Genomic DNA, 12,942 nt, shown 5'->3' with positions numbered 1-12,942 from the left:
CAATGTCAGCAGTAGTTTGCTTATCTCATCTCATTCATGCATCTTCCTCTGTCCTCAGATCTGTCCCAGGAGGAGGATCTTTCATCTGCACCTGCAATCCCTGTACCTGATGGCTTGAGTGACTGGGATTTGACTCTCTATTCTTGAGCAGTTATGTTCTTCATCCGTGCAGGACATACTAGTTAGTTTTAGAAAACAGTCCACTAGAAACTACCATTATCTGACGTGGTCCAGATTTCAGGCATGGATGCATGGGAAGTCTGGTTCCCCTACAGTCTTCTATCCCTTGTGTTCTGGAATACTTAATGTACTTAAAAAATCAAGTGTTGTCTAATTCATTGTTAAAAGTTCATTTGGCAGCCATCTCCACGGATCATACGTTGGTTGATGGTAGATCACTGTTCATGTTTCCAGTAAGAAGCTCATGGAAGGTTTATCAAACTTGTATGCTCCTGTGAGAGATCCTGCCCCTTTGGGGGACCATAATTTGGTTTTGACCATGTAGATAAAACCTCCATTTGAGCCTTTGGCAGAGTGTTCATTTTATTATTTGCCTTTCAAAACTGTCTTCATTATTGCCATTACATCAGCCAGGGAAGTGAGTGAATTGACTGGGGTCATGGCTGATTCACCTTTTTACTTCCTTTAATAGAGACAAGGTAATTCTTAAACCTGATCCTTGGTTCTTGCCTATGGTAGTGGGTATTTTTTCCCCTAAACGACATTCTGATAAAGGGGAATCTGTCTTCCACCAACTGGATGCCCAAAGGGCTCTTGCATATTATTTGGACATAACTAAGAGTTTTTGTAAAAGTATCTAGATTGTTTTTTATGTATGTCAAGAATAATATGGGGCATATGGTTTCTTCTCAGAATATATCCTGGTGTATTAAACAGTGTATTCAATCTGACCACGTTACATTAGAGCTCTGGCTGTTTCTTTTGATTGTTTTAGGCAGGTGCCAGATGCTGAGATCTACAAAGCTACAACCTGGACTTTGGTACACACCATCACCGAGCATTATGCTCTGAATTTGGCTTCTAGAGTGGATACTGGGGTTGGCAAGAGGGCTTCAGTCTGTATTCAATTAAGACTATGTTCCTACCTCCATGTTAATCTCAGTGCCCTTTGTCAATCTGTCCCATACGTGGGACTATGCAGACCCACTGAAAGAAGAAATGAAGGTTATTTACCTTTAACTGGAGTTCTTTGAAATGGCTCTGCATATTCACGCTTCTTCCCCTTCTTCCCCTCTCTGTCAGAATCCTGGTCATGATGTCTCTGGCTTTGTGGAGGAAGCAATTGGGAGAGTGCTCTACCCCATTTATAGCCTCATCTTCAGTATGTTGGGTATGCTGAGGAGAGGGGCAGTGGTGCAGGAGTGCCGCAGTTACACTGCTAGAAGGGTAGGTTCAAAGGGTTCTGGTGCAAGGCACCACAGGGTGGTGCAATATCCCATAAATAGGAATATGCAGGGACATCTCCAAGAACTCTGGTTTTCTTTACAATAATTCTAAAGATATTTGAAAACTACCTTTTGGGCAGCTGGAAAGGGGCTGGATCCGTTGTTGGTTGTTTTTTTTCCCAGAGTTTGAGATTGTTGTATACCCAAAAGAATACTTTTGATTTCTCACACATTAAATATAATTTCTTTGAATAGTTGTGTTTGTGAGAATTTTCATTTTCATCTGGCTAACAATAATCAGAAAACCCAGACTTTTGGGTTTTGACTTTTTTCTTAATGTGGGCTTTGTATACTTTAAAGTTACACTTGAAAAAAAATTGAGTTTTGTATGATTAAAGCTTTGGCCAGCTTCTGGTGTGTTGGTGCTGTTTTCAGATATTGTCTAATATATTTGTACTCTCAAGTTCGCAAGCCAAATTTGAAATAAAAATATCCATAATTCTTTTAAGGGATTGGAGGAAGTGGGGCTCAGGATCCCAAAGGACCACTTATTTCCCATTTTATTTTCTTGAGGCCTTGCATCATGATGACTGTCCCTGTGCCATCAGAATTAGCAAGAGGGAGTCACTGTTTAGTAAACACATGGTGATCCCTTTTTCTACATGTTCCTCAAGGCTGACAGTGCTGCTTTCACAGAGCTCCCAGGCTTGGGTGATATGAGGAGAATTGAACTCAATTGTGAAATTCTAGTTTCCCACATGGTAGCGTGTTCCTCTACTGTTGAGCCAATGGGTCAGCTCACACATTCCTGTTTCATGTATTAAATTTCTAATATACCCATGCAGATATTTAGAGAATTAATATAGAAACGGGACACTCACATGAAGAAGCAGTGCTTGCCTGAATATAAGCTGGGGAGTAGGCCCTGTGTTCTGTATTGTGGTTCATACGCAGTTGCATCTGCCATACTGATGAACTGTTTCATACCTAACACTGCTTTTCTCCACTTGTAGAAACTGGAAGTGGCAGCTTTCAAAGATTATTGAATCTTTTGGGTGACACAGTTACACTGAAGGGCTGGACAGGCTACAGAGGAGGTCTGGACACCAAAAGTAAGATTTCAGCTGAAATAACTGGTGACAGGTCTATTGTGAATGTGCTGTTAGTGTGCATGCATATGTACAGAATATAAGAACACTCATATACTGTTTACATAACAGACAGTAATAGTCCAGTCTGAGAAGCGACCTACTCAGATACTATTTCCTAAACATATTATTAGACACATTTTGCCATTTTTAATCAAATAATAATAATGTTCTTAATATTATTGGTAAATCTTTATCTCCCCACCACTGACACAACCTGATACAGTTTCCACCACTCAGGCTATGTCTGTCATGTCATTCTCCTTTCAAAACTTTCTAATACTATTCCTCTGTCATCCTGGGTTGGTTATAGCTAAGCAATGTGAGACACTCCCTTCCTCACAACAGAGCTTGGGATGGGGATATCAGCATGGAGAGGCATCCCCACTGACTATAATAGGAAATAACATATCAGGCACTTCCCCCCCAGCTTTGGCATAGCATACTTCCCTACCATCCCACTCTGCCCCCTGACAGAGCCTAGAATTTGGAGGATTTCCATGATGCAGCCTCAACCTTATTTATTCCTCACAAATTCACATTGTCTGTTTTCTTAGACTGCATCTTTCCTGTCATGAACTGGCCACATATTCTGTGTCATGGTGTTAGCTACAGGTGGTTAAATAGCATAACAACTTCACATACTGTAAAGAAGTCACATTCAGCTCCTTTTTCTCTTAGAGACAAAAATTAGACTTGTCAGGCACAAGTCTCTGCAGGATAGGACCCCTTCGAATTCATGGTGTACTAAAATAAAACTAAACTGGATACGTGTCTTCAGTGGGACTCTGTAGGAGGAGTTCATTATTCAGTCGAAGGCCATGATTGAGAATGTAGATATGCACTGGCTGTCAGCCCCAAACACAGGAGTATATTTTACTGAATTACGGATTTCTTGAATGGAGATTCTACTGATATGTGTTGGTGGCTGCATTTGTTTATGTTCATGATGCTTTTTAACTGAGTTGCTGGATACATATCTCCTTTCAGGGTAGGTCCACTGGCAGAAACATTAATGTGACTGCATCACTAGCTTGGGTAGTCCACCTTGTCATAAATATAAAGGGAAGGGTAAACCCCTTTAAAATCCCTCCTGGCCAGAGGAAAAATCCTCTCACCTGTAAAGGGTTAAGAAGCTAAAGGTAACCTCACTGGCACCTGACCAAAATGACCAATGAGGAGACAAGATACTTTCAAAAGCTGGGAGGAGGGAGAGAAACAAAGGGTCTGTGTCTGTCTGTATGCTGCTTTTGCCGGGGATAGAACAGGAATGGAGTCTTAGAACTTTTAGTAAGTAATCTAGCTAGGTATGTGTTAGATTATGATTTCTTTAAATGGCTGAGAAAGGAACTGTGCTGAATAGAACGACTATTCCTGTTTGTGTGTCTTTTTTGTAACTTAAGGTTTTGCCTAGAGGGATTCTCTATGTTTTGAATCTAATTACCCTGTAAGGTATCTACCATCCTGATTTTACAGAGGGGATTTCTTTACTTTTATTAAAAGTCTTCTTGTAAGAAAACTGAATGCTTTTTCATTGTTCTCAGATCCAAGGGTTTGGGTCTGTGGTCACCTATGCAAATTGGTGAGGATTTTTACCAAACCTTTCCCAAGAAGTGGGATGCAAGGGTTGGGAGGATTTGGGGGGGAAAGACATGTCCAAACTACATTTCCCAGTAAACCCAGTTAGAGTTTGGTGGTGGCAGTGGAGATCCAGGGACAAAGGATAAAATTAATTTGTACCTTGGGGAAGTTTTAACCTAAGCTGGTGAAAGTAAGCTTAGGAGGTTTTCATGCAGGTCCCCACATCTGTACCCTAGAGTTCGGAGTGGGGGAGGAACCTTGACACACCTTTATATATAATTTAAATTATGCAGGATGTCAAGATTTTATAATTAACTTTGTCCTGTTTAAAGGCAAGTAAGAAGTATAGATCTGAAAAGGAGGTGCCCTGAGACTGTTCTGTGGCAGGAAATGAAGTTTCCTTTTCTCCTTAGAAATGCAATATTGCATAATCCTACTGAGAGTGGTTTTCTTCCTTTGCAGATGATACAACAGGAATATATTCCATCTATACAGTGTATCAAGGGCATGAGATTATGTTCCATGTTTCAACCATGCTACCATATTCTAAAGAGAACAAGCAGCAAGTATGTGGGTTTCATACTGATTTTTCTTAGTAAACCACCACATGTTTAAAAGAAAAGGTTTTTTAGTTTGTCAGTGAAACTTGTTTTTTGAAATGTAAGACTAAAAAATCTCTCAATGCTTATGGCATTCAAAATTGTGCCCGATATATAAAATTTTATATCTTTATTGTCAATACACTTCATCGCATTACCTATCTCATAGTTAGTCTTGGAAGGATTATATTTTTATTGATAAAAATGATATACATCGATTTCACTGTACACACACACAGACAAACTGAAAAAATATTTCCATCGATGATCAAAATTTATAGATAAGCAAGGTAAGAAAAATACTGTTTGAGAGCTTATTAGACTTTGATTACTGGACGTTTACTTTGTATTTTGACATATGATGTTGATAAATTTATGTTGTAATGGTCATAAAGCTTTAATTTTTTGAATCTCAACGTCTGTCATTAAATGATAATTTGGTCACAGAGACCCCCTTGGGACTGTCACCTAATGTGTTGAAATTACCTCTGAGCCTGTTTATCCTGCCAGCTTGGGACTTCCAGAACCCTGTCTTGTTGAGCCAGACACACTAGCCTGCTGCAACACAGACGCAAGGTCTGGTGCACGCCCTCAAAGCTGCAGACTTAGGTAACCTGCTGAGCTGTTTTCAGTTATCTCCAGCACCCAGACACCCAGTTCGCAATGGGATCCAAACCCCAAATAAATTGATTTTACTTTGTATAAAGCTTATACAGGGTAAATTCATAAATCGTCCGTCCTCTATAACCCTGATAGAGAGAGATGCACAGCTGTTTGCTTCCCCAGGTATTAATATATATTCCTCCTATTTGTACGCATGTATCATTCTTGTATCTGAAGCTAGAAATATGAAGTATGAGTTTGTTAATAAACAAAAGTGATTTTATTAAGTATAAAAAGTAGGATTTAAGTGATTTCAAGTAATAACAGACAGAACAAAGTAAGTCACCAAACAAAATAAAGCAAAAACACCCAAGTCTAAGCCTAATACATTAAGAAACTGATTACAGATAATATCTCACTCTCAGAGATGTTCCAATAAGCTTCTTTTACAGACTACCTCCTTTCCCCTGATACAGTCCTTGTTAGTTCCAGCAGACATCTCAGTTGGTAACCAGGGGTTTTCTCATGACTGGCAGCCCCCTTTGTCCTGCTCCACCCACTTTTATAGCTTTGGCACAAGGTAGGAATCTTTCGTCTCTTTGGGTCCCCACCCCTCCTTCTAAATGGAAGAGTACCAGATTTAAGATGGATTTCATTATCAGGTGACATGGTCACATGTCACTGTAAGACCCCTACTCTCCATTCCCCATGGGCTGGCCCACACGTACACAGGAAGGCTTGCAGGTAAATAACCTTTACAACCAATTGTCCTAGTCAATGTGAGCCATCAAGATTCTAAACCACCATTAATGTCCCATACTTTGCTTAATTACAGTAGGACATCAGAGTTATATTTCTAGCTTCAGATACAAGAATGATACATGCATCCAAATAGGAAAAATATATTTAGTAGTTTATAACCTTTGTTATGATACCTTACAAGAGACCTTTTGCATAAAGCTTATTCTAGTTACATCATATTCACACTCATAAGAATATTTCCATAAAGCACATGGAGTGCAACGTCTCAAGCATGATCTAGTAATTCGATGAAAGGACTAAAAATCAGCATATCTGGTTTCTGTGCTCAGGTTTGCCACCAGTTTGTTATTTGACCTTGGGCAAATCTCTATCTCTCTCTTCATTCATGAATTACCCTAGTTGTCCTCTTACTGGATCTGAAGTTGCCACGCCAATTTGTGGCATCAGAACACCTTAATCTCTCTGTGCCTCAATTTTCCTATCTGTAAAATGAAGATAATATTTTATTCCTTACTTGTCGCAGAAGAGTCCTGTAAAGTTTAATTGATTAGTGGTGGTAAAGTTTTCTAAGGCACTTAATACTTCTAATGATCTCTCTTACCTAATTGTTACCACCACAAAAGACACTAAAGAAAGGAAAACAGCCAATGGGTATGGTAGCTCCATCCTTCAAAGACTTTTGTTACTTGCTAGAATTATTAGCTGCAGTATTCAGTCAGTGCTGGCTGTTTTTGAATTCATTTCTTAGTTGTGCTTAGGCAGACTCTTACCAGAATATTTGTGATGGTGATGCTGCTTTTATGTACAATCTGAAATTTCAAGAGAGAGAGGAAACTTAATTTACAGGAAACACTGGTATAATTGCCTCAAATAACGTTGACACCTCTCACAGTCCAGGATTAGCAGTTCCTTTGACTCCTCACTCAGTCTCTGTTTGGGCACCCCGTTTCAAGTGAGAGGCCCAGCACCTGCACTTCTCTCAAAGTGGAATCTTTCTATTTACCTGACTCTTAGACTGGCTCTCCATGTTGCTGTACCCTTGTTTCTCAATCATGTTTCCTCAGCAGTTTTAATGAATTTGCCTTTGAAATGCTGTGATCAGTAGGTAAACACACTGACTCTGAACAGCTTCTTCCAAACAAAGTTTTATATCCATGGTTACATAGCAATCAGAGAGAAAAGTGATAAAACAACAAAAGGACAGCGAATGTATTGTCTTACCTAAAGCTTAATATTTCTTCAAAAGACAGGTAGGTCTAGCTTATCCCAGGTACCTTTCTGCTTCTGGGGACTGTTTCCTTCTGCTTTTCTGCAGACCCTGACGTTCCCTTGCTGTGCATCAGGGCTGCTCTTCTTAACAGTTCTCAAGTTCTTTGTTTAAGGTTTCCTGTCTAAAGGACCCTGTCCCTGTCCTAAAGTAGAGGACAGTTATGCCTCACTTAGAGATGTAACAAAAAAAAGGTCTTGACCCCGGTATTGCTGGAGAGCTATATAAAGCCATTAACTTTGGTTTCTGTAGACCAAAAACAGATCCGATAAAGTTGACTTAATTCTTAGCTGTCATTAAGCAACTGAGTGACTATCAGAAGTACACACAATATTCTAACATTAATACAAATATTTCTCACAGTCTTCAAAACACCATTTCTGATGCCTAAAAACTGGCCAACTCCACATACTTTATAATTGCTTCCAATACCCACTCTTTAGTAATAAGGTTTTAGCTAGAACTAGGTGAAATGTTTTGACTGAAACTTTTTTGGCAAAAAGTGGAGCTTTGGTGACACCAAAACTTTTAATGAATTCATGACAAATTTGCCAAATTGTTTCAATAACACCTTGTCCCAAATAAACAAAATATTTTGTTTTGATATTTTCAAAATGAAACATTTTAAATTTTTTGGTTCAAAATTACTTTTCAAACTTTCCAATTAAAAAAACAAAAACTATCAAATGTTTTAAATGGTTTTGTTGAAATTAAATGTTTCGTTTGACCTAAACAATTTTTGTATTTTTCGGAATTGCCAGAGAACTGAAAAATCCATTATTCACTGAGCTCTAACTGTAGTACTTTTCGTATCTTCACACAACATGATAATTCTCAAACCCCCTGCCTAATGGGTGTTGGCATCTTTTCATCTGCGAGAGATGGTGGGAATTGCAGGCTATGAAGTACATGGTTTGCAATGTCTCATGTGACTGAATAGGCCAATCCGAGATTTGCATGATCTTTGGCAGTTATTGCAAATGTAAGTATCTTGGTTGGGAGCTGCTTGCTTCCTCTGGGCTCTTTTCTCCTCAAACTGTAGGAGCCAGCTCTTGTCATGGACTTTGATACCCTGATGGAGATGATGGTGCCACTTGTTACGATAACTTGCCAACATTTCCCATTTGTCAGGATCAATTCCAAATTCCTTCATATTTCGCTTGCATGCGTCTTTATTGCGAAGTTTGGGATGTCCTGTTGTTCTTGTTCCCTCTGATAGCTCCCCATATAGCATGTCCTTCCAACCTACTCAGATGGCCCAGTCAGCGCAGTCGTCTTTGCTTGAGCAGGGCTGTCACAGTTGGTAAATTTGCCCTTTGAAGAATCTCTGCATTGGTGACTTTATCTTGCCATTTGTTGTTGAGTATGCAGGGTAAACAACGTAGGTGGAAACTGTTCACCCTTTTCTCCTGATGAGCATAAGTTGTCCGTGTTTCCCCACCATACATGAGTGTTGAGGACGCAAGCTTGGTACGGTAGCATTTTGGTTTTGATGATAAGCTTTGAGTTGTTCCATGCCCTTTTAGTTAGTCTGCTAAAGGTGGTGACAGTCTTTCCAATGCAAACAATTAGTTCTTCATCCAGGTAGAGGTTGGTGGTCACTGTAGAACCTAAATAGCTGAACTTTTGGATTACTTCTAGCTGATTTGCATTTAAGGTAATTGAAGGATCTTGTGGAACGCCCTGTCCTAATACAACCGTATTTTTGATGCTAATGGTGAGAGCAAATGCCTGACGGGTACTTGAAAGGCAGTCCATGAGTTCTTGTAATAGATCTTCATTGTGGGCTATGAGGGAAGCATCATCAGGGAATAGAAGTTCCCTGATTAGCACTTTTTTTTACTTTGGTCTTTGACTTAAGTCGGGGGCTGGTTGAAGAGTTTCCCATCTGATCTTATGGGAGATACACTCCATCTTTCATGTCCTTAAACACACAGTTCAAGAGTACTGAGAAGAAGATTTCAAAGAGTGTAGGGGCAAGAACACATCCTTGCTTCACTCAGCTTTTCATCTCAAAGTTCTCTGAAGTGGACTCATCAAACTGGACAGTTGCTCTCATGTTGTTGTGGAATGAACATATAAGACTTAACAGGGTTGGTGGATATCCTATCTTTTGTAGTATAGCAAATAGACCTGCTTTGCTGACAGTGTTAGGTCCACAAAGGCGATGTACAATGGTTGGTTTTCCTCTCTGCACTTTTCTTGGAGTTGATGCAGAGAAAATATCATGTCTATAGTTGATCTTCCAGCCCTGAATCCACACTGTGATTCAGGGTAGACACGTTTCTTCAGCTGTTGTAAGCTCATTAAGATGACTTTTGCAAAAGCTTTTCCTGCTACGCTTAGTAGCGAGATACCACTGTAGTTGTTGCTTTCACCCTTTTTGCCTTTATTTTTATACAAAGTGATGATGATTGCGTCACGCATCTCTTGTGGTACCTCACCCTCTTTTATGGCATTCAAGTATCAGCTGATGAAGATATGGTAATAGGCTGTCTGTCCCGCACTTGAGGATTTGCGCTAGGATGCCATCTTTTCCAGGAGCCTTGCCACTTGATAGCAAATCAATGGCCTTGCTTAGCTCTTCTACAGTGGGCTCCACATCTAGCTCTCACATGACCTTTAGAGTTGGTATTTAGTCCAGTGATTTGCTGGTGGTGATTCTTTCTTGTGCGTATAGCTCTGAATAGTGTTCAACCCAATGGGACAACTGCTTGCTTTTTTATATGTAATGATGTCACTGCTGTGCAATTTGAGAGGGGCAACCTTGTGACAGTGGGACCTAGAGCTTTCTTCAGGTCATCATACATGATTTTGAGGTTTCCTGTGTCTGAGGCTGTCTGTATCTCTTCACAGAGCTTGATCCAGTAATGATTTGCACAGCGTCTGCTTGCTCGCTGTATCTTGGTTTTTGCATGTCAAAGTCTCATTTTGGTGCTCTCTGTTGGCTTCTTGTTGTGTTCCAGATAGACTGTGTTCTTAATATTGATGAGAGATAATAGATCTGCTTCATTTTCTTCAAACCAGTCCTGTTTTGATGGTCTCTTCCCCCAAGTGTAGCTAAAGCTGTTTCATGGATTGTTGTTCTTAAATCTTCCCAAAATTACTCTGCCTTCTCTGGTAATAACTTCCCATGCATATTAAGTTCAAAAGCCTGCACAAACTCCTGGCATTTCCTCTGGCTTTTGGTGTTAATAGCATTGATTTTGGGCTTGCTTCTAGGTTTTGCTCTATGTAGTTTCTTGGCTGTAATCTTCACTTTGGTAATAATCAAGGAGTGGTCAGTGTCACAATCAGTTCTGTTGAACGTGCGAGTGTTGTGCACTAAGGGTAGGTCTTTCCTCCTGATGATAACAAGGTCTAATTGGTGCCAGTGCCCTGATCGTGGATGTTGCCATGACACTTTAAGAACATAAGAACAGCCATACTGGGTCAGACCAAAGGTCTATCTAGCCCAGTATCCTGTCTTCCGACAGTGGCCAATGCCAGGTGCCCCAGAGGGAATGAATAAAACAGGTAATCATCAAGTGATCCCTCCCCTGTCGCCCATTCCCAGCTTCTGGCAAACAGAGACTAGGGACTCCACCCTGTCTATCCTGGCTAATAGCCATTGATGGACCTATCCTCCATAAATTTATCTACTTCTTTTTTGAACCCTGTTATAGTCTTGGCCTTCACAACATCATCTGGCAAGGAGTTCCACAGGTTGACTCTGCGTTGTGTGAAAAAATGCTTCCTTTTGTTTGTTTTAAACCTGCTGCCTATTAATTTCATTTAGTGGCCCCCTAGTTCTTGTGTTATGAGGAGGAGTAAATAACACTTCCTTATTTACTTTCTTCACACCAGTCATGATTTTTTAGACCTTTGTCATATCTCCCTCCTCCCCCCCAGTTAGTCCTCTCTTTTTCAAGCTGAAAAGTCCCAGTCTTATTAATCTCTCCACATACACAGCCATCCCATACCGCTAATCATTTTTGTTGCCCTTTTCAGAATCTTTTCTGATTCCAATATATCTTTTTTGAGATGGGGTGACCACATCTGCCCGCAGTATTCAAGATGTGGGCGTACCATGGATTTATATAGAGGCAATATGGTATTTTTTGTCTTATTATCTATCCCATTCTTAATGATTCCCAACAGCGTGTTCGGTTTTTTGACTGCCACTGCACATTGAGTGGATGTTTTCAGAGAACTATTCACAATGACTCCAAGATCTCTTTCTTGAGTGGTAACAGCTAAATTAGACCTCATCATTTTATATTATAGTTGGGATTATGTTTTCCAATGTGCATTACTTTGCATTTATCAACATCGATAAACACTTAGTGGTGATCTTTTCCTGTAAAATATGAATTGTTAATGCACATTTGGTTTTGGGCGCAGAATTCAAGAAATTATTGGCCGTTCTCATTCATCTTGCCAACGCCAAAATGTTGTAGGCAATCTGGCCATGAGTTGTTGTCTGCACTGATTCTTGCATTAAAGTCAGCTAGGAGGAAAAGTTGCTCACTTGATGGTATTCTTTTGATGACTTGATGCAAATAGTTGTAAAATGTATCCTTCTCCTCAGGGCTAGATTTGAGTGTTGGTGCATGGGCAGTAATGATGTTCATAGAGCTGATTGGTCGTCTGAAGTTTAAGTGAGATGATATGCTCTGACTTCCAAATGGGTGTTTCTAGGAGCTTTAGCCACTTGTTTCTCAAGGCAAAACCGACACTGTGCAGACGATTTTCTTCGCTGCTTTTACCTTGCCAAAAGAAGGTATAATTGGCTTCTTGGACAGAACCAGCATATGCAAGTCTTGTTTCTTCTTTGAGTGATTGCTCATGTCTATTCCACAATAGGTATGCGTGCTCACCACATGCACTGGTGCCGGAAGTTTTTCCCTAGCAGTGCCCGTAGGGGGGGGAGTGACCCCTGGAGTGGCACTTGCCTGGCGTGGTATAAGGGGAGCTGCGTGCTCTCCCCCCCCCTCGGCTCCCCCCGCCCCCATTCCTTCTTGCCTCCAGTGAAGGTGTGTCGGAACTACTCTGCTCCAGCTTTGCTGTAGCTCGATCCCCAGTACTGTTTGTTCATTCAGCGTTAGTACCTGTAGTTAGTTAGCTGTTTAGTTAGTCAGCGAGCCCGGGCTGGGGCATGACCCGCGCCGTGGGCGTTTAAGTCGTGTGGCTCTTGTTAGCGTTCTATGCCAAGAAGTGACCCACATTGCAGACTGTTTGTGCTGTTTGGGAGAAACCCATATCAGCAAAAGGTGCAAGATTTACAAGTCGTTTAAGCTTTGGACCAAAAGAGAAAGGGACATTAGGCTTCGGGCCATCCTGATGGGGTCGGCACTGACCCCGACTCCGGCATGCTGCTCCGAACCAGTACCTGGCACTGCGGCGTCGGTATGCGGCAACCCTCTGGTGCCATCGACCAGTCGGCACCACTGCCCATTCTCTGGGCACGCCAAGAGGGCCAGGAAGACTCCCTCTTCACAGCGGCACCAAGGGAAATCTGGGATAGAGGCTAGACCCATGTTGGTCAGTCCTCGCTCCCCACCGGGCCCCAGGCCTCTGACTCACGTTGAGCGGAG

At 41.0% G+C, this 12,942-nt stretch overlaps 1 protein-coding gene across 1 annotated transcript in view; it reads left to right on the top strand.

The window, feature by feature from the left end:
* GARNL3 (GTPase activating Rap/RanGAP domain like 3) overlaps positions 1-12,942 on the top strand; it is a 208,890-nt gene that overhangs the window by 104,968 nt on the left and 90,980 nt on the right. The window contains exons 10-11 of the mRNA XM_077835615.1: positions 2,420-2,518; positions 4,598-4,701. Of these exons, the coding sequence (XP_077691741.1) occupies positions 2,420-2,518; positions 4,598-4,701 (203 nt within the window). The remainder of the gene's footprint in view (positions 1-2,419; positions 2,519-4,597; positions 4,702-12,942) is intronic.

This window comes from Eretmochelys imbricata, chromosome 16, assembly GCF_965152235.1.
Source record: "Eretmochelys imbricata isolate rEreImb1 chromosome 16, rEreImb1.hap1, whole genome shotgun sequence".
Classification (NCBI taxonomy): domain Eukaryota; kingdom Metazoa; phylum Chordata; order Testudines; family Cheloniidae; genus Eretmochelys; species Eretmochelys imbricata.
This window is presented reverse-complemented; position numbering and strand designations above follow the sequence as displayed.